At 32.6% G+C, this 27,029-nt stretch overlaps 3 protein-coding genes and 1 long non-coding RNA gene across 8 annotated transcripts; 3 read left to right on the top strand and 1 right to left on the bottom strand.

Annotated features, from left to right (window-relative positions):
• The first annotated feature begins 5,330 nt into the window (after window positions 1-5,330).
• Window positions 5,331-9,126, top strand: LOC114379985. Its single transcript, XM_028338851.1, has 3 exons — window positions 5,331-5,609; window positions 5,689-5,975; window positions 6,816-9,126. Exons 1-3 carry the CDS (start codon window positions 5,441-5,443, stop codon window positions 8,859-8,861), a joined length of 2,502 nt encoding a protein of 833 aa, XP_028194652.1. The 5' UTR covers window positions 5,331-5,440; the 3' UTR covers window positions 8,862-9,126.
• A 925-nt stretch (window positions 9,127-10,051) lies between these two features.
• On the top strand, window positions 10,052-13,919 carry LOC114380023 (actin-related protein 7-like). Of its 4 annotated transcripts, none has more exons than XM_028338914.1 (8): window positions 10,052-10,220; window positions 10,334-10,405; window positions 10,520-10,735; window positions 10,977-11,118; window positions 11,812-12,056; window positions 12,705-12,888; window positions 12,989-13,056; window positions 13,258-13,919. In XM_028338914.1, the coding sequence occupies exons 3-8, from the start codon at window positions 10,535-10,537 to the stop codon at window positions 13,408-13,410; spliced, it is 993 nt and encodes a 330-aa protein (XP_028194715.1). In that variant the 5' UTR covers window positions 10,052-10,220; window positions 10,334-10,405; window positions 10,520-10,534; the 3' UTR covers window positions 13,411-13,919. The 4 variants fall into 4 exon arrangements, with proteins under 4 accessions (XP_028194715.1, XP_028194713.1, XP_028194712.1 ...); XM_028338915.1 differs by having other exon boundaries at window positions 10,081-10,220; window positions 10,334-10,349; XM_028338912.1 differs by having other exon boundaries at window positions 10,334-10,735.
• Window positions 13,920-14,702: 783 nt separating this feature from the next.
• LOC114380116 (purple acid phosphatase-like) lies at window positions 14,703-18,585 on the bottom strand. Of its 2 annotated transcripts, XR_003659653.1 has the most exons (9): window positions 18,134-18,585; window positions 17,477-17,677; window positions 17,226-17,337; window positions 16,821-17,050; window positions 16,520-16,658; window positions 15,905-16,125; window positions 15,519-15,640; window positions 15,156-15,428; window positions 14,703-15,038 (listed from the first exon to the last, which is right to left on the bottom strand). XR_003659653.1 is itself a non-coding variant. In XM_028339052.1 (8 exons), exons 1-8 carry the CDS (start codon window positions 18,299-18,301, stop codon window positions 15,227-15,229), a joined length of 1,395 nt encoding a protein of 464 aa, XP_028194853.1. In that variant the 5' UTR covers window positions 18,302-18,585; the 3' UTR covers window positions 14,705-15,226. The 2 variants fall into 2 exon arrangements, 1 of the variants encoding a protein (XP_028194853.1); XM_028339052.1 differs by having other exon boundaries at window positions 14,705-15,428.
• Window positions 18,586-24,120: 5,535 nt separating this feature from the next.
• LOC114379475 lies at window positions 24,121-24,948 on the top strand. Its single transcript, XR_003659503.1, has 2 exons — window positions 24,121-24,288; window positions 24,567-24,948. It is a non-coding gene; the product is annotated as an uncharacterized LOC114379475 (long non-coding RNA).
• Window positions 24,949-27,029: the final 2,081 nt, after the last annotated feature.

Here is a 27,029-nt window from a genome sequence, read left to right as displayed (position 1 = left end):
TTAGGTTTTTGGTTTAAAGTGAGAAAATGGGTGAATAGAAGGGGGGGATTATCTTTTTAGTTTTTAGTTTAAGAGAGTAAGGGAAAAATAAAAAGTGTATGTATGTGGGAATAAAAGATAATATAAGAGATTTATAATAAATCAAATAGCATATTTAATTAATTGAGTTCGACTTCATATGATTATTTTTTTAAACATATAAAAAATAAAAATAAAAGATCATAAAGTTAATTTTTTTTATCAATTATTTTATTAAAAATATTTAATATAGTTAAACATTTTCCTTTAACTTATATCTTATCGATATAAAATAAAATAAAAATATTTTTTACTTGGTTTTCTTTTGAAGAAAAGTATTACAAGATAATGGAAAAACCTAAAAATAAAAAATCCTACCCTCATTTAATGTGATTTTGATACTCCTTACAAATAAATGAGGGGAGGAGAATATAAAAGAAATAGCTTAAAGTTAAAATGGAAATTAGAAAGAATGATAAAAAGACTATATAAGAATACAGAGATATGGTTGAAGAGTGTCCATATCTCAATTGATGAAAATAAGCTAAGGAGAAAAAAAGAACATTGAGTGAGTCTCATTTTGGACAAAAAAGACAAAGGTATGATATATTTTTATACAAAAACAAACACATTCTAAGTATGTATTTGGTTAAGTCATTTATTCAAGATTAGGTTAAAATATCAATCAATGCAATTTTAGACAAATATTTACATATTTAAAACAACTTTAAGTATGTTTGTATTTGATTAAAATATTTATTTAATTTTATTATTATTTTTCTTTTTGAATAAAATCATTAAAGCATAAATCATTTTAATTAATTTTTCAAAATTAGTAGTAAGAAACAATTCTACAAATGCTTTCTCAAACAAGCATGGATTTATATCACATATCATTCTTTATTTAGGAGTATCTATATCATTTTACAGACATTATTAGACCTTTATTTCAAAGTAGTATATCATTCTTTATTTAAGAGTATCTATATCATCTTATAGACATTATTAGAGCTTTGTTTCAAAGTATTGTTGTTTTTCTTTTTTGTTTTCTTGTTTTAACTTTAGAATACTTATTTTTGGTAACCATATAAGAACAAAGAAGCAGAGAAAAACAAAGAAGTTAGTGCAAGAAAAATCTATTTTCGGAGCTCTAACCAATTCATTTCTCTTTCATTTTCTTTTATTTCATCCTACTTTTATATTTGTAAGTCTCTCATGACAATCAGAAGTTAAAACCACTCATTGCTGAAAACTCTGCAAACCAAATTTTCTTTGATGTAATGATTCTAAATTATCTATTAATATGATGTTGATATTATTGTTCATCTTTGTGTTCATTCACATGTCTTTGATTTGATCATCCATTTTCATTAACTGTTTTATGATTTAGGCATTGAGAAATATTTATATGTTAAGAATTGGGGAAGAACATCTGGGTAATCCATATCTAGGGATAAAATGATATTGTTTAGCTTATACATACATATTTGCTCGTAATGCATATTATTTAATATAATTTTTAAGGGATTAGGAGCAATATTAGGTGATTTAGGCTCTTTCACTTGAAGGATCATGATTAGAGTATGTTAGAAGTTTCGAGTAATAATCATATTCATGTTAAAAAAAAAAAAAAATCTATTAAGATTACATCAAGAGTAGTTATGGCAAGTGTAGCCCCCAACACGTTCCTTAACTCATCACAACACCATTTCACAATATTCGAGTGTTTGTTTTCTTAACCTTTCATGTTCTTTACTTTGTAGTAAATTCACTTAGTTGTATTTGTTGTTAATCAATGAACAATACTTGATTTGAGTCACTAATTGCTTAATCATTAGATATATATAACCTAGTACAAACATAGTCCCTCTGGAATTCAATATTTGGTCTTACCATTTTAATATTACTTGGACAATTTGGTATGCTTGGCAATAAGTCAATAAGAGTTCCAATATTAACAATATTTAAAGCCAATCTAAACAATTCTAAAAATTTTGATTGATTCTAATCAGTTCGGTTTGATTTTGACTCAAATACATAAATGACCCAACCTAAACTGTTCGGATCGGTTTGGATCAGTTCAGGTTCACGAGTGACCCGTTCTCGTGAACACCCTTACTTTTCTTTGCTTTTTCTCCCTCCTATTCCCTCTCCTGACACCTCAAACAAGTCTTTTAGGCCACCATTTCCACTTTTATTTCTCTTTTTACCCTTTAAATTTTCACAACCATAACACTCTTCGTCGTCTTGCAGGGCCTCCCTTTCTCCAAGCTCTTCCTCTTCTTTAGACTTCTTCACTAGTAAACCCCCATCAGCAACATAAATCAAAACTAAATTTAAATCCATGAGTGAAAAACAATTACTTAGATTCATCTAAACAGGTGAAAAGTAGTGACAAGATAAAGCATATTATGATTTTGCAAACTAACATTGTTCAAATTGAGAATTGTTACATCGTTGTTAAAGTGAATGGACCAATCTACAAGTGCTTGTGTTTTTTCTTCCAAAAAAGCCCCTACGATAAATGAAGGTTAAAATGAAAAGCAATTGTAAAACATTCATTTACAAGATGCAGATAACGTCCATTGAGAATTGAAATCATGAACACACACATGATAAAAAAATTACATAAGCTTACTTAATGGTTGTGGGTTCTAAATACGAGAAAAAAGTGAAGAAAACAGGGGGAAAAGTGATGTAGTCACCGGTAATGATCTTTGATGGTGATGCACAATGGAGAGTGCCAAAGACGTTGTCGGAGGCCGTGGGAGAGGGATGAAGATCACAAAGAAAAGGAAAATGAGAGAAGTTTAAAAACTCATTCAAAAAGTTGAAAAATGAAATAAAGTGAAGTTGTATGTTGGATAGCTTACAAAACTATTGTTGACTCATTGGCAAGTGCACCAAATCGTCACAAGTAGTAAAGTACTCGGAAGTCCGAGTGTCGAATCCACAGGAACTTTGTTTGTACTTAGATTAATGCAAATCCAATTTAAAAGCAAGAGATAAGAATTTAAAATAAAAGATAAAGAAAGATAGAAGATAAAGTAAAGAAAAGATAAGATATTTAAAGATAAACTTAGAAGAGAAAAGAAAAGATAAGATAAAAGAATTAAAGATAAAATTAAAAGATAAAGAAAAAGATAAAAGATAAAAAAAAAATAAAAGATTTAGATAAAAGATAAATTCAAAATAAAATAGTGTTAGGAACTGACTTGCCTTGTCTGCCTAGAATGTATGAGTTTATGATTTTTTTCTTTACCAATTCATGTGATTCTACCCTACCCACATCTATTCATTACTTGCCCCTGATGCCTCACGATGACAAGCCTATTCTACCTATCTATCTCCCAAATGCCTTTGCAAAGACTCAATAGATAAAATGCATGAAGTTCTAATTCTAGATGTTTGCTTTGACGCATGGGCATAATGCAATCACTCTATGCCTAGCAATGATTTTATTATGATACCTTTTCTTCTTGTTTTATTAGAAGTTATCCTCTCCCGAGCGTCTAACCCCTAAAACTAATGCATGCATATCTTCTTTAAATCTTATTTAGAAGTTACCCTCTCCCGAGCATCTAACCCCTAACAGACTATAAAGAGATGAGTATGCAAGGTAAAAACAGAAAAGAAAATAGGAAAGAAAAACCTGGTATTGCATTGATAAATAGTGAAGAGTACATCATACATCACATGGGCTTCTAGGCGTGCCAGATCCTAACTAAGGGTTTGGCCACTCATGGCCATTGAGGGCTTTACAAGTAGAAGAGGGGTGAAAGAAAGAAAGGGAGTAAATGAAACCCCTAGGAGAGGGGGTTCTGTCGTGGTATCCTCTGTCCCTTGGACTGACTCTCTATTTATAGTTGCTGAAGTGGGCTTTGGGCCTTCGTAGGCGCGCTCAGCGTGACACCCCCTCGCTTAGCGCGTGATCGCGCGCTAAGCGCGCGTGTTGTAGGCTTAGCGCGCGCTTCTGTTGGATCATGGGCTTAGCGCGTGACGCACGCTCAGCGCGCGTCTTGGGCTGGGCCTGCTTCAGATTTTCTTCTTTTCTTCAATTTTTCTGGCCTTTTTGCTTGTGACACCTCCAGTTTTTATATCTGCAGCCAAAATTCAACAAAACATCAATTTTTTAATATTTAAGCGCAAATAACTGCTAAATAATTATTTTTAAAGACAATTTTGCCTTATTTTCTATTATCAAAATACAATTATTTAGCAGTTATCAACTATTCATTGTAATAGCGATTCCTGGTCATACCCTTGGAGTACTTGATGGTGAAGGTGCCCCCTAACGCCTCTATCACTATAGATGAAGTGAAGTTCTTAAAGGTTATGACCTTTATTCCTCAACATTGGTGACACTTCTCCTTTTAAGCTAGGTTATGGTTTCTAGGTCCACTGTCATTAATGATGTGTTACCCTACTCACTCACCACTTCTTGTTGGTTGTGATATTTGAAGGAAATGGGGTTATGATATGATAGGTTGCGAGATTTAAGAAGGGGGGGGTTAAGTTTTATTTGTTTTTTATTAAAAAAAATATTAGTTGTTAAAATGTTAGTTTTGTTAGAAGAAATAATCAAAATCGTGATCCTGTCATCATTTCTTTATTCCTTAACCTTCCAACCCATCTTATCTCTTTTGGATTTGGGATTATTGGATGATGAAAATTGAAGAAGGTAAGTTTTGTTTGATATAAAATGCCAGTTACATTTTTTAATATCTTTAATTGATTTTTGTAATTTTAAGAATGATAAAAAATGATTTAAATTTTGAAATGAATAATAATATTTTTTAATAATCAAAATATCTTTTAAATTTTTAACTGTCACAATCCTAACACATGAATAAAAAACAAAATATTTATTATATGAAGGACCAAACAAAAAAAAAATAGATATCATTTTTATCAAAAACCAAAAACATATTTATACCAAAATAAATTTAATAAACACATATTACTAATTTAAAAATTTATATATTGTGAAACAATATAAAAAAGTATATTTAATTTATTATAATTTTTAATATTGATATAATTATTATAAAAATTAATAAATTTAACACCATAAATGTAATAGGATCATTTTATTAAAAAAAAGTAATAGTATTATTTTTTATAAAAATGTCATAGTTACATTCATAAAAAAAAATATTCATCAAGGAAAAAGATTGAGCAAATGTGTACAAATATATACGATATTGATTAAAAGTAAAAGGATCCAAATAATATATCTCAGATATTATGTAACGAAATAAGAAAGGGAGGAGTAGGAGAAGATACGGGCTAAAAGTAAATATAAAAATAAAAATCAGAAAGAAACTTGTGATTTTGTAATTTGTTGGTAGGTTGCTTGATTTCTCCGCTTACGACTCTTGCAGCCTCTGGGATTCATCTTCTTCTTCTTGCTGTGGGAGTGATGGGTACGGAGACAGTTTGGAATTCCCAAAGCAACTGGAACACTGTTTGGGGTTCAATCCGCGACTGCATCACCTTCCAATCCGATGATGATGATGATTCTGAATCCACCCCCACTCCTTTCCTTCTTCACTCCCCTTCTCCAGATTCCCCACCTTGCGAGATCAAAAGTAACCTACCTCTCTCATCTCATCCCTTCTCCCTATACTTCCCTTTCAATTAAATACTAATTGATTATTTTGTGTGAAGTTACTTTTGCGGAGAAACACGAGCTCAGACAAATCTACGTTCGAAGCACGGCTCGCGTCTACGAGATTTACTATGCGCCCAATTCCCGCACCAACAACGACTATCTCTCTACAGTCCGTTGCGGCTTTGCTGTTAGAGACGATCAGGTTCTTCGTTTCCCTTCTATTCAAAATCTGAGCGACGATAACATTAATAAGTCTGAAGATGATTGGGTTGAAGTCAAAGTTCCTGATTCTCCTTCGCAAACCAAGCCCTACCCCAATTCCGCCAAAACCTCTGTGTCCCAGGTATTCATTCCATTGCACCTCTTCTCCTTCAGTGCTTATTATTCCGAATAAATGATTGCTCAATTTGGTTCGCTCTCGTTTAAATTAGCAAATAAATAGTACGCAATGAATGTATATTCCCTATAAGGGAGAACACAATGATGCATCAATTTAGTATCGGGTCATGCTTAAATTACACTGCTTCTCTTGATAGATATTAATACATGCTATGTTTTTTGCAACTTCAAATAGTCTTGGGAACAATTTTCTTCACTCTCTACATCAATAGCAGCAGCTAGATTTGAACCCCTACTATTGACTTTTAAACTTCATGAGATGATCATGGACAAAGATGATCGTAAGGTGTTTGAAACATTATTTTATCTTTTAAAATCCTAAAATTGATAGTAGGTTATTCAATATTGGCTATGCTATGGACAAGATTTTGACAAAGTCAGGAAAGAATTCTTTGGCGGGCTCTATCATGAAAAATGAAGGTTCATTTTATCAACATGGAAAACAAAGTATTTTTTTTATTGGCAAATGTTAATTGTTAGTTTTTGTTTGTAGGAGGGATCAAACCTACGACTTTTTCCTTCTTTCCCTCCTTCTTAACCACCCACCCAACCTTGATCAAACCTACGACTTTTTCCTTCTTTCCCTCCTTCTTAACCACCCACCCAACCTTGTATCTTCTGGAAAAGAAAGTATTACATTTCATTATTTTTAAAATTAAAAAGAATGCAAGCATACCTCAAATGATGCATTATTCTCCTAGCTTTTAGATTCTCATGTGCCACATTAGATGATGGTATGTTAGTTTGATTTTCTGATTTCTGTGTTCTTTCTTCCTGTCTCCAGGATCTTTATGAGGCTACAGCAGAGATTAATGATGCAAATCCTTGCATTTCTGTTACTCTTCGTCTGCTCTCGCTTCAGAGCAAAGGCCGTGTTTATGTTGATGAGATTTATGTGTTTGCTGATCCTGTTGAGTCAGCTGATTCAGAAAGCCATATTGAAAACTCATCCAGCAGTTCCCTCATGGCTATGTTTCTACCTTCAATGCAATTATCTAAGACAACAGAGCTCAGCAATCTAAATGCTCTTAGAAAGGAAAACCAACATTTTCCGGGGGATGGTTTGGAAGTAACTCTCCCAAGTGATTCTGTAATTAAAACTCAGCTGAAAGGAAACACTAGCATAACTGATCCTCAAGAAGTGAAGTTGAATGAGGTAAAAGGAGGTTGGGTGGGTCCATCCCAGCCAGATGCACTCTCAGAAGATGCTAGAATAGAGAGCAATCATGCTGCAGTACCCTCACAAACTGATAAAATGGACAACACTTTCAGTGTTGTACCCTCAAAAATTGCCGAAATGGAGAACAACGATACTGCTCTTCCCTTTCAATTTGCTAAAACCAAATGTAATTGTAGTGCTATTCCGTCACAAGGTTCTATTCCTGAGAGCAATCATGGTGATTGTTTGGGTGACAATGTTGAAAGGGCCCTGGAACAGCTTCTATCACGCATGGACAGGATAGAAGAAATCTGTCTTGGCTTTCAAGAGAAAATGGTAATGCCCATGAGCAGCATTGAGGCAAGACTTCAGCAAGTCGAGCAGCAACTGGATACTCTGACTAAGAAATTTCAGACTTCTGCTTTGCCATCTTGTCCTAGAATTTCTGCTCTTGATGCTTCTTGTATTGAATCAGATGCCAACTCTTGTGAAAATTGTCCTGATTATACTGTCACCAGGGAAAATGAATCAGATGAGAAAAATTTACACACAGAGGTACCATATGTCTCTGCTCTCATGTCTGATTCAGAAAATACTACTCAATTGCTCCCAGGTCTTGTAGTTACAGCTCCTGAGTTTCTTGATGGTGAGGATGAAGAAGGTGATGCATCAGGACAAGAAACAAACTCTTCGAAAGATAAAGGAAAGCAGTCAACTGATGATGCTATATGTTCTGCTTTAGCTAATTTTTTGTTTTCTTTTTCTCTAGAGTCTCCAGAGTATACCAAACGTTTAAGTGTTAAAGCCCCTGAGTTTTCAAATGAAGATGATGATGACCATGAGAGTAATAGTGAGATAGCAAAAAATGACCCAGTTCATCTCACAGAGAGTGAGGAATTTAGTCACATCCAAGTGTTGGCTTCATCCTATACTTTGGAAAATAGTGAGAAGATAGACCCAGATTCTAATGATAAATTCTCGAAAAAGACTGCCCAAGAATCTGAAGAAAATGACCAGCTTTACAGTGCAGAAGGAGATCAAGATGAGGCGTGTGTGAACACTGGTTGTATTGACAGCTTTGAAGAAGACAAAAGTGGAAAAATCAATGATCAGAAAAGTGACATTTCAGATGAGTTGCTCGACAATCAGACCCCCTTGGGTCATAGTATCACCGAGGAAGGACCATCTGCAGGAACTGAACTTACTGTTGCAGCAGAGGTCCCTAGAAAAACATTCCATGAGAACATCATAGAGAATGTTCTTGGATTTGCACTTGCTTCCTCTGTTGTAGATTTTGAAAACCCAATATTGGATGTGAAATTCATTTCTCAGAGAAGTAGTACCGAGCGTTTCCTTGAAGACCTTCTAGTGGGAACACAAGATCAAAAGACCAGTTCAAGCGATCAATCTCTCAAGGAAAGCAATGATGATCTTTCTGTTAAGGAACAACTGAAAAGCAATGGTGATGTCTCAGTTGAGGAGCAGTCTAATTTGATTTCAATAGAAGATGGGGAACTGGTGATTCCAGCTAGCGATAGCCATTTTGCTGTGGACAAAGACTTGTGTACTTCTTCGATAACTGCATCTGTGAACAATGAAGTTGATAATCTGCCGCTGCCGGAGGATCATAAACGAAAACGTGATCAAATAACTGGGTCAAGTTTCATATGAAGTGGTTTCTAAGTTCCTGTTTCAGTTCACGAATCTAAATCGTTTACGCATTCTATATAGCCTATTTTCATGAATATCATCTTCTTGCTGCCTTGTCTAAATTTTCAACAATCTTTAGTATTTTTTGGCTTTATGGCGTGGTTGCAAGCACGGCAACTGTAAATAGTCAATCACTTCTTCGTTGTAGTTGCATTAGGATTATTCGGAGGTTATATATTTTCCTTATATGCATTAATAGGCAATTAAATCATGATTTTTCTCTTTATTTTTTGTGCGTTTGGAGGCTGGTGACATTACTTATCTTTTTATGATTTAATTAATAGGTATAACGCTTCCGCCATTATCAAAACTTTTGATATTTTATTTTACTAGAGCTACAGTGTTTTGATTAGACTAGAGCTACAGTTTGATATATACTGAAAAAAATATTATTATTTTGTATTGGTAAATATTTCTTAACCAATTATCTTAAATATTTCAAAGTAAAATCTCATCTTTAGTCCTTTCATGCTGGTGATTTATCTATAAATTTCACGACTTCAGCAAGTAAGGGGCTGTCCTAAACTGACTTATGTGTACACCCTAAATCTTTGTCTATATAGCAAAACATCTCATCTTCAATTGTAAATAAGAGTATTACATGATATCAGTGAAGAAAAAGAAAACATAAGTTAGTTCTTTTTTACATATAATTTAATTTAGTTTAATTATGAAAAAAGTAATGTCAGTCTCAATCATATTAATTTTTAAATAAAAATTCATTAATTAGTTACTAATATTATGAATTTAAATGTTAATTTGACTTAAAAATTATTTATATATGTAAGACAGAGAGAGATAATTTCTTTATTTATTAATTAAAATAACCGATGAAACACATTTTAAAAATTTGTATATTTTTTGTATAAATTATCATGAACTATGTTGTGTTTTTTTTTTCCTGTGGTCCTTGATTATTTTATTATTTTTTAAAAATATTTTGTATTACTTTTTGGAGAGAATTTTTAAAAATGATTATTATTCCTTGTAGACAATTTATTTTTTTAGTCTATGATTCCAGACTAAAGTTTGATTAGTAATTATTTTGGGTAAGAATCAAATTTAAATATTATGTGATTCAATCTTAATTTTACTGTATGAAATCAGTTGGTTCTATTAAACAATCTATTATTATTATAAGTTAGTGTTGAAAAAAATAGAAATAAAAGAAAGCGTTGATAAATAATAATTGGGCGAAAAGAGAAGAGAGATTGAGTCGAAGGGGTTAGGGTTTAGGAAGGGATGGAAGCGGCAGTGGTGGACGTCGGCTCTAAGCTCCTCAAAGCGGGCTTTGCAATTCCTGACCAGACTCCCGCCATGGTTTCCTTTCATTCTCTCTCTATCATTACTGTTATAACTTTAATCTCATAATTTAATTCAACTCAACTATACTTCTCTGCCATGATGCTCTTCTTACATACCTTTCATTACAGGCCCGCACTTGGAGAGGTTTTATCTCCTTCAATGCATAATTCTAAGTTTCTAACCCACTTAGCTATTCTCAAGTATTACTTTGGACTTCACAACCGCACAATCATATCACCACTTTAGTACCTACCTATACCTAACTATCTATCTCTGTCAGAATCCCTAATTGACCTTCTTTCCATTGGACTCAGATAATTCCCACTCAGATGAAGCAATTACTCGATGATGGATCCGTCGCAGATAATTCACTGGCTGACAATGTCACCGTTGATCCCGTTGTGCGAGGATTTATTAGAGATTGGGATGCAATTGAGGATTTGTTGCACCATGTTTTGTATACCGGCCTCGGATGGGAAATTGGCAATGAAGGACAAATACTATTTACAGATCCACTTTGTACCCCAAAGGTTTCTCAAACTTGTTTGTTTTCTCTTTTCCTGTACACATTTAATTTCATACCCCTTTTATGTGTCACTCTGTGTATATGTATTCTTTCGTAGATTTTTGTTTTCTTTTTCATCTTTATGAACTACTCTTGCAACCTTTTGTTACATAGAACTGCCGGTAATAAGTTCGTATTCTTGTTTTCATGTGCATTATATAGCTTTTCTTAATTCGTGCACGTGTTATTGTTTTCCACTTTTCCAGGCGAACAAAGAACAGTTGGTGCAACTAATGTTTGAAACATTCAATATATCAGGATTTTATGCCTCAGAACAAGCAGTGTTATCACTCTATGCTGTGGGACGTATCTCAGGCTGCACTGTTGATATTGGACATGGAAAAATAGGTATCCACACCTGAATGCTGTGGTCCATTTCTTGCCATTGTATATACCTTGTGCCTTGTGTATTCTAGATAACATTTTTTTTTACAATATTCTTTTTGTCTTGTTTTCTGCATGGTTGAGTGGAAAGAATCATGTACTTAGGCTGCTATATTCGGTAACATAGGTTCCTAGGATTAATTTATCAGCAGTTTCACAGTTCCACCATGCCAGGTTTTTCCTTATGACTTGTTTTCCTCACTGTCAAATTGAAAGCTGAGACAAGTTATTTTCCACAATTTTCTCTTCTGCAGTTAAGTATTAGGAGTTACAATATTTTAACTTTCTCATGTAATCATGGTTAACTTTTGATTTTAAGTGTAGTTGGTAAATGCAATGAGGAAAATATTACTCAATTTATTGAAAACAGAATATTAAATTCTGCCTGAGATTAATGAATTTCTATTGCTCTTTTAGGGGCAAAGATATGTTCAGTAATTTTAAAGTATCAATTCATGGTGTGAAAAATCATTTTTCCTTTGATATTGTTTTTATCTTCAATCATGGTTTGAGAGGGCCATTCTAATTGTGTTCCAGTAAATATTGCATTCTCAATTGGAGTAAATAAATAGATGTCTGAGTGTATTCAAATATGAAACTTGTTCTTGAGCTAACTGGTTGTTATGTGCATCATGATCTTTTTGGTTTTATAACTAGATATTGCACCGGTAATTGAGGGTGCTGTTCACCACATCGCCTCGAGAAGATTTGAGTTTGGAGGTACTGATCTAACTAATTTCCTGGCTCAAGAACTTGGCAAGTCCAATCCACAAGTAAATATCAGCATGTCTGATGTGGAAAAAATAAAAGAGTTGTACTCATGCTGTGCTGAAGATGAATTAGCTTATCAGAAGACCGAATATTCTTGTCCTGTGGAGAAGCACACCCTTCCTGATGGACAGGTAAGCTTTCTGAATTTCAAAGATAAGTTTGACTAGTGAAAATGAAAGGAAATATGGGAATGAAGAATCAGTAAGGAGAAAACAGGGATTTCTTTGGATTATTATGATTGATTGATTTAAGCAAAACTTACAAGCAAAAGTGAGGGGGTGGCTGATGTTTGTTACTTTGGAATACATTCTGTTTTCAACTTTCTGTGATTAGAAATTAAAATCTGATCTTTTTAGCTCATCATGCAGATTTCTTTTATTGTGTTATATATTTGAATTAGCTTTTTGAGGAAACCCTTTGCAAGTTATCTGGAAGCTCAAACTGTTAAATTGCATCAGTAACTACCATATTCCATTAGGAGGGGCAGTGTATTAGTATGTCTCCATAAGGACGTTTGAGCTGGCTCTCTATTTAATGGACCAGCTGCTTTTTTTTAGACCAGGCTAGCAAAGAATTGTCTTTCAACATTCTGGACCAGCCTGAAGATTATTTCGTTTCCGAGCCAAACAGGCTGGTTTGATGGGATAAAACTACCAAACTCATCAAGCTTTGTTTCCTTCCCCCCAAGTGTTAACGATGTGTTTTATATTCTAAGTTCCATAAATGGATCTTCAATTCAATAAGTTATGCATTCATCTAAAAGTTGAATTATCTTATAGGTGATAGCAATTGGGAGAGAAAGATATACTGTTGGGGAAGCTTTATTCCAGCCATGTCTACTGGGTTTAGAGGCTCATGGCATTGTTGATCAGCTTGTCCGTGCTATTTCAACTGTGTCATCTGATAATCAACGACAGCTGCTGGAAAATACTGTGGTTTGTGGTGGCACTTCTTCTATGACAGGTAAATTTAGGACAAGCCTCACAACAGTTAGATTTCTTATCTAAGCCAATGCCGTTGCTATGAGTAACTTCTGACAGGCTGATGCTGCTTCTCATTGCAGGTTTTGAAGAGAGATTTCAGAAGGAATCTAGCTTAAGTTCATCTGCTGTTCAACCTACCCTCGTTAAGGTAATTTGGTTATCTTGTGAAATAACTTCAAATTATAACAACTTAAATGTTATAAATAAATAGCTTTTTTTTTCTTTCAATTTGGTAGATTTTAAAATCAAAATTTGACAAATGAATAACATTATAAACTACAAAGATACTATCATTATTCTTGTTATAACTTGAGTTTCCACTGGTGGATAAATCTCTGGCTTACTGCAGCCTCCAGAATACATGCCAGAAAATTTAACCATGTATTCTGCATGGGTGGGAGGTGCCATACTTGCCAAAGTGGTTTTCCCTCAAAATCAGCATATAACCAAGGCAGACTATGATGAAACCGGACCTTCCATTGTTCACCGGAAATGCTTCTGACAGTATCTATCCACATGATTTTAACAACTGTTGGTACCGTAACATGCCATAATCCTTGTATATTCCAAGTGCTAGATGTCCATGTGCGTGCATATCTTAAAAGCTGCAGCGATCTCCATTAATGCAATCTTCTCACTCTTTACGACTTCCTAGGTTGCAGTCGAAGATTTCCATAAATACTTGTTCCTCAAACATGTTGGAGCTCTAGGAGCTTGCATATCTTTATAATGTGGATATCCCCTGTAAAATATTCACTTTGGCCCTTTGTAACCTTGTGGGCTGTAGCTACTAGCACACCCCTTTGTTCCTTTTTTATGATAGTTTTGTAATTTTTGTCTTAAAATTATGAATTAGTAATATATCTCATTAATAGTTTGGAAGGGAAGTTATAGGCAAGACTTCTAATCAACTTTCCCTTAACTGCAGTATACGTAGTTGTTATACCTTTTACGTGACTATGGTTTCATGCAATAGGTGCTGTGAAATGAGATGAAGCAATTAACTCTGCATGTTATGCCTGTGTTATAAATACATTTAAGTTTTTGCAAGTAAATAATTTAGGGTTTCTTTTTTAATTTTTGTAAACAATTAGTTATTTTTTTTAAAATAATGTGGGCTAAAATGGTTGGTCTACAATCATATGCACAAAACTCATTTAACTTAGGGGCTAACCCATATAAGTCCATATTTAAATGGGCTAGATAACACTGAGTTTTAGTTTACGCTGGCCACAGGTTTAATGAGTCAACACGTAGATTAAGACCTATATATTTACCTCCCTGCTGCTTGCGAGTGGATACCCTCCCTGGTGCATATTGGAGAATGTGGAGGTCCTACATTGCCAAGTCACTAATTATACCGGTGACTGTGAGCATGGACCCCCAATACCCCAATATTCAAATCGAATAATATATACTATGTGGATAAGAAGAATAAATATTGATAATTAGTAGTATATCTTGTCGTGAATGATTAAAATTAGAACATACAAGTCACATGATTTTTAAAAAATACTCAATCTCGATTCATGATTATCCATGCTTATCATTATATGATTCAAATTTGTTCCTCTCACTTTCTTTTATATAAAAATAGCTTTCTTCATGATTACTATGCATGATTATATGACTCAAATTTGTTTCTCACCTTTTTTCATATAAAAATAGTTTCTCAATATACACACAAAACTCAGCTTAATTTTAAGCAGTAAAGCATGGTGATGGTTTTTGTGGCTGGTAGTTTTGTTTCTTGGTGATGTAAACTCTGTAACCAAAAGAGAGAAAAAAAAATAATATTCGATAATTACTCTGCAAATTTATTTATGACAAGTATCTCAAAACAAAATTCACAGTAAAACACCAGATTCCTCCTAAGCTCTTGTACATTCATACATACTTTAAGAAGGAATAAGGGCAATGGAAGGTGGCAAAACAAAAACAAAACTATAATTTTTTGTGATCAGCTTCCATTTTCAACCGTCCTTTACTATTCAATCAATGGGGTGCAAAGGGTAAAGCTCTAAGATTTATCTTTTCTGCATCAAAATGCTACCGTGCTGAAGAAATGTTGAGACGCGTATTTGATGATGGATTTGAGAAGGAGCTGTTTTTGTGTTTATGCAGTGCCACCTAAAATGTTATGATACGAGTGAAAGGTGTTTTAGAATAGAAGCAAGCAATTTGCACTTATCAAATGTGACAGAGATATAAAGATACTGCTAATCAATGTTGGTAGTATTGACATACAATCAATTGTCGACTCATGAATTTATTGACATGACATTTGGTATTCTTCTCATAAGACAAGTGAATCTGTGTTAATGTGAAACATGAGCAGTGGAATCATCAACTGGGTGCCAGTATCTGTTGAAAAACCAAAGGGAATCGGCCTCCACAGCAACTCCATCTTGATTTCGGTGCCAGCTATAGTGAGCATGAGTTCGGTTCGTTATGTCAAAAATGGCATGTCCAAAGCTGGCCTCTCGGAATGCAGAATACTTTGGCTGTGGTTCTGTCATGCTGCAACTCATGTCATTTATATCAGACTTAGAGGCATAAAAATAAGAAGAAATGTGACAAGACTCATCATGTTACATATAATGAACTTACTTGGTTGCTAAACCTTCAAGGTTTCCTCCATCCCCAATGGTTATATATACAGGAGCTGATTTATCATTTACAGGAGCACAAAGACCATTTACAATATTGTATGCAACATTGGAAACACGCTCCTGATACATAGTAGCTCATCAATCAGATACAAATTCAAAAAAGTTTATTGAAGTGTATTACTTGTGCAATATTTTTGTAGCTTATTTTCATCTTAAGTTTTTAGGGCCAGAAACTGACATTTACTTGCACAGTTATCTTTTCAAGTTTGAATGCAAGCCTAATGATACATGATTGATACCGGCGGCTTTCAGAAACATGTTGTAGAAATTTCAAATGAGGAATTGAAGTGCTAGTAGCTTAAGAGACCAAGTTTTAGCACTTACAGATCGTTCATAGGCATGAACATGACCAGCAAACACAACATCAACCTTGTACTGCACAAACCAGGGCTCATACATGACTCTCATTGTTTCCCCTTCCATATAGTGATAATTGTAGCTATTATACCAAGGTGAATGCATGAGAACAATCAACCAAGGAGTCTCTGTCCTGTTAACTTTCGGTAGCTCCTTTTCAAGCCATTTATATTGTGGTGTATATTTTCCTGAGAAAATGGAAGATTATTGTAACAAAAGAGATACCACTTTAAAAACAATGATATCACAGATTATGTGTGCATTTAATCCAAGTAGTAACAGAACAGCTGACGAATGCAATTTAACTTTACATGTTAGCACAGACACACGCACAGATCATTTAAGGCAAGTGTTTGTCTGTGATATTTAACATTCCACATTTAATGGAAACATACATACATACAGATAGATATATATAGATCTAAGAACTGAAATTATTCAGTAAAATTTGATCTTTTCCAAGTCATATAGGTAATCACTAAGGTGAAATTATTACAAACAGAATCGTGTTTGTCTGAAATCATAGAATCAGCCAGTGCTCTCTACATAAATATGTATCATGCAAAAGACATCTAGCATTACCATACGCTGAATATGAGGCCAAAACAATGATGTGTGCTGAAGCTCTCTTGATAGAATACCAGAAGGGTGAAGTACTTTGAGATGCTTTATAAGGAACATGGTAACGGTGGGTATAAGGCTTGAAAGGTACAGTTTCACCCTACAACAAAGCAGTGATCCATGTTAAAAACTTACTTCTTACTAATTTGGACTAGGAAAATGCATTACACGAGGGTTAGAATTTATGGTTGAAAAAATAAAAGAATGAAAAGTTTCTCAGATAGTTAAAACAAAATAAAGTCAATTCTTATGAGAAGCTTACAATTTCTGGAGCAAAATCAATTTCATGGTTTCCTGCAGTCCATATCCATGGTTGATAAGCAACACTCCTTTCTGTAAACCTTCCCCAAGAATCCCACCTAATGTTATCATGATTTGGGTAGTTATCCGCATAAGAGAGGTCTCCAACGAATAGTACAGTTTGTCCTTTTCTTGGGTTCAATTCATAGTGAGAAAGAGTTTTATTTGAATCAAAACTCTGACCAAGATCCCCTGCAAATAAAGACAAACCAGTTTACAGGAAAAATAATGGCCTATTGGTACACAAACATATAGCATTTTTCCTTCCCAAATTAATGATGAATGCTCAACAATTCAAGGTGATTAAGACAATTGAGCTAGACCCCCTCAGTGACTCCGAATTACTTTGATAGAATAGTACACTTACCTATGAGACCAAATGTATATGGCACATCGGGACCGATTTCAGGAGGAGTCACAAACCAAAACTGCCGTGTTGTGTTCCCAAGTCCAACCTCATAGTAGTATTTGGTGTTGTACTGCCCCAAAAGAAGCACACGTATCAACAATTGATTCACAAAGCAAAATGCCCTTTTTCTTTTCTTTCACAAGATTCTAGCCTGGCATCTATCTGGACAATAAACAGCATAAAGCCAAAGTAATGGAAAAGAGAATTACCTCCAAATTTCTGATGGTGGTGTGATGAATAAAACCAGATGTGTAATTGAAGAACCTATAAGTAACAAGTTTTCCTTCAACTATCTTCTTCTGGTCACTGTTCTCACTCCAGTAACGCACTTCGCTCGACCCCGGCTCATCCACAGTCACCCATGACACGATCACTGCTTTCCCCACTAGGTCACCTTGCGTTATATGAACCTAAATGCAGATCACCCATTGATTCAAATAAAAAAAGGGAAATTCCTAAAGAGTGAAAAAAAGCAAAAATGTTGAACTTAAAAAGAGAATTGGTTAAGCACAAAACTTGGATGTAGCTCTATTGGTGTTTTTGGTGCCATGCTGCTATCGGAATTGAAATTTCACTTGGATAATATAGTGATAATAAAGATTTCTATTAAACATCAACTCAGACTATCAAAGTGAAACTCCAATTATTATTCAAGATGAGCACAAAATCATGTATAGAACTACATCCAAGTTTTGCCCATTGGTTAATGACAAGAAGTGGATCTAGCAGAATACAGAACTTGATTCACTAAGCAACAAAGCATCATTCATCACTTCCCTCTCAACTCTAGAGTTATATTGACAGAAAAACAGAATAAAAAATTAAGGGAAACCCAGATAAGATATAAAGAAGAAAAGGGTAGGTACCTGCTGGGGGGCATTATAACCAGGAGGAATAGCAAAGACATCGCTGTCAAGTGGCATATCTACAGCCTTCTCAACTTTCCTGACGAAGGGGCTGCTTGTGCCTCCATTGCACACAACACACACATTCAGAATCAAACCCAATGCCAAGAGACCCTCCACAACACCCATTTTGCTCAAAACCCGTGATTCTAGTGATCCAGGGTCGCAACACTCGCGTATTTATTATTCCAATGCACTCTCTGATCTTTATAATGATAAGTACTGGTATAAGGTAAATTGATAAGGGTGCATTAACTGTTAAATGAATGGAATGGCATATGATGAGGAATATTCACATTAGAGGTCAACAAGACAGAGGGTCCGTGAAGCAAGCAACATTTACCATCGTTTTCTTCGAAAGACAAAAACACGGTTCAGTTTACGTTAACCGCGAAGACTAAGAGAAACAAACCAATGAATGGCTTCAGTTAAGTTGAGGCGGTGAACTGATAAAAATAATGATAAAGTATAAACTATAATATAATATTGATTCACGTCACATCATGTATCTCTCTCACTTATTTATTTTTTCTTCCATCTCATAGGAAAAAGAAGTTGTTCAGCCAAGATTTTTGTTACAAATTACAAAGTTGACTTTGAATGCACAGGTCTGAATCGAATTGGAATTGCAGCATATGAGGAGTGGCGTTCAGTTCAGACCATACAAGTTGCCCGAATGGGCCGGATAGCCCCAGTTAAGAGTTGGAGACACACTTTTCTATATATGGCGTCAAACAAATTGGAATCTTTTTTATTGTGATCATTGATTACATTTTTCTATGTCATTTTGAAAAAGAAAAGGTCATAGTCAAATGAAATTATAGGCTAGTGTTATTTCATAAAAGTTACAAATGTTATGATTTGATATACCCTTTGTTTTACTCTTAATTAACTTCTCTCTTATCATCAACCATCAATCAACAGCGGATTGGATTCTTTTATTTTAATCGGTCCTATAATAATCTTATCCATCTTAAATAAAATTATTTCACTACGATAATTATTTTATAAGATCGGCTACATATTTGCATTATTTTTAACCCCAATGGAAAAAAAATCGTTGCATTTAATATTTTCTAAATACTATAACTTAAGAACATATAAAAGGAGAGATTAATAAAGTTGGGTGCACCTTATCTTTAAATTCTCAAATTTAATAATGACATGCGAATACTTTTTTTTTTAATATAAATGTTGTGAATTTTTTTGGAAACAAAAATGCATGCCAATTATTAATTTAAGAAATCGATGGCAAGGCATTAAATTGAGAAGTTGATGGTAAGGCATTAAATAATTTGATAAAAGATTCATCCCTCTTTTTACAGAAAAAAGATTTGTCCCTTAAAATCTACTTACATTGCAATCGTTTATTACTTACATTTTTCAAATAACTTTATAGATACTTTTGCCCAACATAACCGAAATGTCGCTCGGCTCTACCATCGGTTGTTTTCTTCTAACTTATGTCTCATGAGTTCATATGATTTTTGGTCCCTTGAATTATCAATTTAAACTTAATGGATCTTAACTTGATCCCACTAATTTAAGGTTGACCATCAGGCATCACTATTCTCAACTATTAAGTCTCGGATATCAATTGAGATGTTGGTTATCGACCATCAGTCGCAACTACTAATTATTTGATACTAGTTGTCAACCATCGACTACGCATCAACAATATTTATTAGAGTACATATTAATTGAAAAGAGTACTATACTATAATTTACGACAAAAAAGAGAGAGTATACTGTAGTCTTTCCTCAGACAATTGTTGAAAAAAATCTTAAAAAACACCTAATCCTTTTTCTAACATGCTTTGACAACTCTCGTTTTTTCTTAATCTGTTCTTTATTTATCTACTTAATCATATCAAATTTTATAGACATGAGATTCTAGTAATATCGTTGTATCAAGTGTTATATGTGTTCAAACAGTTTATATCCACATGCTAAAATATAATTCATTGAAAGTACCTTAATTTCTTGGTGTACTTTCCTTTTATAAAGTGAGATATTCATTCTTCACAATTAAATGTGTATATTTTATTATAAGACTCTTTCCTGGTCCTAATCAAGCAACCCCACCAATGTGAAACAAAGGGCACCATACATCTCTACTAATTCGTGCAGGCAGAGAGAATTTTCATTTTTAACCATTATTTTTTAAATTTTGTTTCTTTTAGAAAAAAGTTATTTGTATATTTTATCATAATTTATATATATATATATATATTTTAAATTTTTTTTCTTAATTTAAAATAACCATAAATGCACAGAATATTATCATTTTAAATTATAAGTATATGTATAATTAATTTTAAAAGATTGAATATGAAATATAAAAGTAGAGAAATTCACAACTTGTGTTGTTATTTAAGAAATAGTCTGTTGTAAGAGTTTTTTTTGTTTGTTTTGTTTTGGCAGTTACATTGAGAGGTTTAATCATTATTAATAAAATCTAGTTTTTCGGTTACCATGATATGTGGCGTAAAGTATGCCACACTCTTGTTAATAATTGATATTTGTTGTAGAATTCAATTGACTACTCTAAACATGATAACCGCAAATTTGTTATCTCATGTATCAGTCATATTTGTAATGCATTTGTTTCTGTAAAAATTAATAAATAATTAATAAAATTTTAATAATTGTATCACCGGGATGGATAGAGGAGGATAAATATGTAACAGATAGTGACATCCTCATCTTTTACGTTCGACTCTGACCCCAATTAAAAAAAATCAGGTAATCTTTGAATCTGAACCGTCCCGTATTTAATATTTTCCATTAAAATCGGGATATGTTTGAGCGGATATCCACGGATACTGGTTTCATTACCATGACTAGACTACTCCAAATCACATTATTTTTTTAATTTCCAATACTCAAATTGAATTGTAAGCTTGATTAGAGGGATTTAGTTTAGTTTCATTTGAAAAAAAATATGTTGATTAATAAACTCTAGTTTTATATGATCAAAAAAGAATATCTAGGATCAGTATAAAGTTTTTTTATTTATTATTACACATCATAATATATAAATTTGTTAAAATTAATAATAAGCTTCCTAAAAGTCACATCAAAGTTAATTTTTAATTACTTTTTTTAACTGTGGAATAAAATAAGTATGAAACGATTTATAACAATTCACATATATTGTTGAATGAACTTGATACCCTCAATCATTTTAAATAAGTTGTTAGTGTAAAATCTTTTATATTAATATTATATTTCCATTAAACTCATTTTAATACAGGGATAAATATTCCATTTACTTTCTACCTTCACATTGTATACTCTTTTTCCCTATTGATGTTGTGTTTTCTTTAGGTAATTGTCGTGGATCTTATGATTCTTTTTTGAATAAATGATTTATTTCTAGATTAACCTTAAAGCGTAATTTATTCCTGGGTGCAAGTTGGGGCGAACACAATGGAATTTGGGCCATTTGGGGATGTAAAATACGTACGTATACAGCCTACAGAACAGAAGTAATAGTGGCCTGTTTGTCGGCCCAAGCGGACAAAATGTATGTGTCATTTGTCTATTTTTTTTGCAGCCTACACAATGGAACTTGATTTTCTTCTTTTGCAAATATAGCATTATAATTTGTTATTACCATTGAGCGTGTTCATAAAATAACTTAAAGTTGGTTCTATCTCTCATAAAATATAATTAAGTGAAAAGTGTCATACAAAAACGACATTACAAAAGTGTTTGCACTCTAAAATTTCCCAAAGAATTCTATGTACAATAATTTTGTCATACTTATACAAGATGTATTACTTGGTATAATAGTTTTATTATTTGTTCACACTCATTTGTTCATGGTTTTAAGCTTGGAAAATTTATTTTTTTTGATTTTCAAAATATTAGATATCAGGTAAATGTGAGAATCAAATTTTTATAGTTCAATTTAAAAATATAGGAATCAAAATTTAATAATTAAAAATTGGGTTCACATCAACACCCTCTATGTCAACACTTTAACTCTGCATATTAATAGTGTGTTTGTGGATTCACATCCACCAAACTCAAACGTGGATCACAGAAGCAACTTTTAGTTGCTTTTGGTGCATCTTGACGTGAAAATTTGATCAAACACGGATGACGGATGCTACTTCAAACACGCACTAAGTGGGTGTTTGCTTGTACAGTGTATACGTGCATCTCCGTACCTTTTCACGTCCAATTCCTATTATTACGCATCAGCCACAACTAGATGTGTTGGTCTTGATGCAGATCAACCCTGACTCAACCTAGAATCAAACAAAGGCTAACGCACTTACATTATCATCTCCGTCAATTATATGATGTATAGTTAATGAACAAACCCAAATTAAACAATTTGAAAAATGCCAGAATCAATATTACACAATTTTAAAATACGAGGCACAAAGTTGTATAACTAAAAATTAGGATACAAAAGGCCTAAAAACTATATTGTGGCGATATAAAAGGTGCGATTAAGCTTAATTGAAATAATAGCGCTTTTATCATGAAAGAAGTGCGTATAAATGACACAAGTGAGCTCAAATACTAATAAAATTATTTGGGTCAATTTTTACTAACAACAAACAAGAATTCAAGTCGCTTGTCTAACTTGGAGTGCTGCAACTGCAAGTGGATCGTGAAAATCATTAACCAACAATCCAACACGGAAGATCGAAGCCCTTCTTTGACTTCAAAAGGGCATTAGTGTATTACTTTTTCCGTATCACATCATCTATCACTTTTATAATTATAATTTTTTTTAAAAGGTTTTTGTTTTAAAAATTGAGAATGCATTAATTATTTTTTCATAATATTTTTTTTATATTACAAAAAATTTAATTAATTCGTAATTATATTTAGACTATTTTAATAGGAGTATTTTAGTCAAAGAAAATTATTTTGCTACAATAGTTTATATAATTAATATAGTAGTTTTTTAATATTTAAGACGAACGAAGTTTGGTCATTCGTGCATAAATTTCTGAAGGGAGGACCAGAATAAACGTGTTTTGGTCGTACAAGCATATTATATTTGTCCATATATTTCATGCCTATATATTTTCATTTGATTTTTTTTTTTTGAAAATTTCATTTGAATATGGAAAATATCAATTATTTTTCTCAAACTGAGGGATTCCATATGTTCATACGAGTACCCCAAAACCTGAATGCGAAATTCATGGTATTCAGCAAAACGACGAGGACTTTTTCTTGAAAATGAAATCAACAAAAAGAAAATCAGTTCAACATTCTAACAACGTATATAAAATAATGCAACTGAAATCAATACTGAGTTAACATATACTCAGCTAGCGCGTAGAGAGTCTAGATTAACATTAACGTGGCCTTTGTTCACGTCTGTTAAAAGAGAAAGAGAAGTCCACACGTACATACATATTCATATTTCACACGAGATGCAGCACAACTTTTGTGACAAGATATGCAATTACTTATTTATGAGTCAATAAGTAATTTATCACGTTTTTGTTTTGTTTTGATAAACACATTAAGAACTATATAGTAGAGGAGCTAAACTTATGCACGAGATGAGAGTAAATCTTATCCATGTCAATCATGTTCACATCACATAATCTTATATAATTTCAAGGGTTTAGCTGAGTAAAGAAAGACAAAATCTCATATTTATCAAGTTGTTGCGTATTTAAGTTTTAATTCGTCTATTTAAGCTAAGGTGAAGTAAATCCATTTACTTCTTATCCCTCTTTTAACTGTTAAAAAAATTAATGATAAAGTAAATTGTTAAAAAAAATTATACAGAAGTGATGTAAAAAAAAAGGGCGCATAACAGAAAAGAGAAAAGACTAGACCAAATGGAAGTAAAATTGTTCATTTATCATATTATTATAAGCAAAAACCATTTGAGGAAACCGCAAGTTGACTAGGGTAGGACAAAAGTTGAGAATTATCAATTATAAATACACATATATATAGCTAGGCAATATACAAGCAAGTTTCAAGCATATATACACAGAACTATCATCTTGGTAAGATGGTTAAATGTTTTGATTTTTTTCTTTCACTGAACTTTGGCAAAATGACAAAGCTTCTCGTTTGGAGGACTGATAAGCCTCAAGATGATATGCCTCAGACACCAAACTCACGTAAGTGGAAAAACCCTTTTTCTGCTTTCATCAGATTTCAGTCCATGTTGATTTCATGTCTATTTCCCCGTTACAAGAATTATTAATTTGTTAGATTTCTTGAATATCAGTTTCAAACTTCGTTCGATTTATATTCAGTTGAAAGCAATTAAGTTGGCGGAGAGTACATATAATCTTATTTCATGAAAAGATGTCCAAAATTTGAAGCGTTAAGTATATATCTGGGTTAATACATTGGATTTAATTAGAAATTGAAATATCTGTTTTCTCCTGTGCAGAAGTTACAATTGTATCACGAGACCATCCACGTGGGGGCAATTATTAGTTGTAAGTTGTAACATGCTGATGCAGCATATCAGTTACTGTATGTCTCTTCAGATGTGATGAGATATATGGTTACTTAATGTTTAGTTTCTCTGTGTCCCGGTTAAGTTTTCGTTTCTATAGAAGATAGAAGCTTTAGTTGGTTAATTATTGAAGTGAAGTTGTATCCTCAAAATGCTTTCTCTTTCACTTAGGGTGTATATATGAAAGTTGTAATTAAACTCTTGTAACAGTATGCAATGGTCAATTAATACGTAGTTTTAATTAGTTGAGGCATTGCAAGTTGCAACTCAAACAAATTAAGGATATATATTCAGAATTGTGATTAGGAATTAATTTCCGGCGAGTCCCGCCAAGCAAACAATACTTGTGAAATGGCTACCTGAAAGATATGCTCAGCTCATGTTAATTTCATTGAATTGAATTGAAAGTCCCAATTAAAAAATGTTTTAAACATTAATAATAAATTAAATGGAACCAACCGCCTGGGACGATTTATATGGAAATGCTTATTGTTACGAAAAGATATGTAGGGAAATGCTGATTGGTACAAAATTAATTTGTACTAATCACACAAACAATTGCTTTTCATTTAAAAGCCATTTTATATCTTTTTTAATTTATAATTTATAATAATTTTTTAGAAAAATAAAAACCGTTACTTTATTATTCGCGCCTTTCGTGCATTTGTATTTTCGTGATATATGAGTACTCTTTAAGTTATCATCAGGGTATTTGCTAATTAAAGTTTTTCCCGAAAGTTTTTCAATACTTATTATGGTCAAGTTAAGAAAATTGTCTTTTATTGCATGCACGGAACATACATGGATTTTTTTTTTATCTATATCATTTAATTTTTAAACCAAATTATATTATATAGAAGATTTTAATGGTAAACAATTTCTATTAAGTATATACCAACCAATTTGATTTTAAAATAAAATTATCAAAATTTTATCATGGTCAAATGATAGAAACTTTTCACCTTAATTATTTGAATTTTTAATACATGAACGATGCGCATGCAACATTCAATTAATGCGACATTTCTTTATGGACCATTGCACTGCGTTGAATTTGTATGCTTACATCAACCGCATTATATATTGATCAACAAACAATTCAATATATAACTCTTGAACGTTGATTGGTCATTCCAGTTTCTCGTAAACTTGTTTACTATTTAACTTTTTTTTTTTACTTGTTAATATATATGATAACATGGAACACTCATATAATAAGGGCTTAGTCAACTATTCAATATAATACACAATTATTTCTTGATACGTTCATCTCCCAACGGGTGTAATAGTTGACATATATCAAGGGGGTTAATTAATTATTACGTACTGAGCCTTCAAATACATCAGTGTATGCACCACTTGATTAAGATGAGAGTATCAGAGAGACTAAATATGTATTTAGGAGAATTGACTAATTAAGTACTTATTACATGAGTGTGTCCTTGATGTATTGTGCCTATTCCACAAACCTTGAAATTAAAGTTGAAGAAGGTCGCCTAGTGCTGGTTCTCTTCCATACCTTAGGCATCAATAAGTTTTTCGGACCAATAGATAAACCAATTTCATCCTATATTTCACCATAACCAAAAATGCCTGTGAGCACATGCAGTCAAGATGAACGACTGCTTAGGACTGGGTTCAAAAATAGGAAGACTTAATTTAAGCAATTGAATTAGAGAAACTAAAACCACTCGTTTAATATACTATTAGGAACGAAAACACAATTATACCTGAATAATTTACTATTGTTATTATAAAAATATCAAGCTTTATATTGAAAGTAAAAACAAAAGAATAAGAAGTTTTAAATAACTTTTTCATCTTTGAGTCTTTATTTTTATACATTTTATTCTTGAAGTTTGAACTATAACCTACATATCGATCATCTTAAGTCTTAACATAAAAAAACCATTTAAGGCGAATCTAACAAAATAAACAAACAAACAAATAAGGCAAAAAGTAAAGACATATATGTATATGAATTATTTAGAGTAAATGATAATCACTTTAGTCATTGTATTTGAAAGTTTTTGAAATTAAGAAAATGTAAAAAAAAATCCCTAAAAGTAAAAATCTACAAGCACATTAGTTTAGAATTTTAAAAAAATGATTTGAGTGATAATATTAACATATATTTATGAATCAAAAGTAGTAGATAGTTAAATTTAAGGACTTATATGGCTTTTTTAATTTCAGAAACTAATATAACAAATTCGTCTAATTTCAAGCAAAAGTACTATTTACTCGAATGATCTATTTATTATTATATTTTACTGCTTTACCTACTTTATATTCTTCATAGTTATTTTGTTATTCTAAACTAATCGAATCTGTGGATGCCTCTTGTACCGAAAGAGAAAAAGGAAAATACTAATCCTATGAAGAATCCGTTGA

The sequence above is a fragment of the Glycine soja genome, chromosome 12 (assembly GCF_004193775.1).
Source record: "Glycine soja cultivar W05 chromosome 12, ASM419377v2, whole genome shotgun sequence".
NCBI lineage: Eukaryota > Viridiplantae > Streptophyta > Magnoliopsida > Fabales > Fabaceae > Glycine > Glycine soja.
The sequence above is the reverse complement of the archived record's forward strand: the minus strand, read 5'-3'. Positions and strand labels throughout refer to the sequence as shown.

Coding starts and splice junctions, on each gene's coding strand:
- LOC114379985 (XM_028338851.1), top strand. CDS start 5,441: ATGGGTACGGAGACAGTTTGGAATTCCCAAAGCAACTGGAACACTGTT. Junction 5,610..5,688: donor CCCACCTTGCGAGATCAAAA/GTAACCTACCTC, acceptor TTTTGTGTGAAG/TTACTTTTGCGGAGAAACAC. Junction 5,976..6,815: donor CCAAAACCTCTGTGTCCCAG/GTATTCATTCCA, acceptor TCCTGTCTCCAG/GATCTTTATGAGGCTACAGC.
- LOC114380023 (XM_028338911.1), top strand. CDS start 10,143: ATGGAAGCGGCAGTGGTGGACGTCGGCTCTAAGCTCCTCAAAGCGGGC. Junction 10,221..10,519: donor CTGACCAGACTCCCGCCATG/GTTTCCTTTCAT, acceptor CATTGGACTCAG/ATAATTCCCACTCAGATGAA. Junction 13,057..13,257: donor TTCAACCTACCCTCGTTAAG/GTAATTTGGTTA, acceptor GGCTTACTGCAG/CCTCCAGAATACATGCCAGA.
- LOC114380116 (XM_028339052.1), bottom strand. CDS start 18,301: ATGGGTGTTGTGGAGGGTCTCTTGGCATTGGGTTTGATTCTGAATGTG. Junction 17,051..17,225: donor ATATACATTTGGTCTCATAG/GTAAGTGTACTA, acceptor CTTTATTTGCAG/GGGATCTTGGTCAGAGTTTT. Junction 16,126..16,519: donor GGCCTCATATTCAGCGTATG/GTAATGCTAGAT, acceptor CCATTTTCTCAG/GAAAATATACACCACAATAT.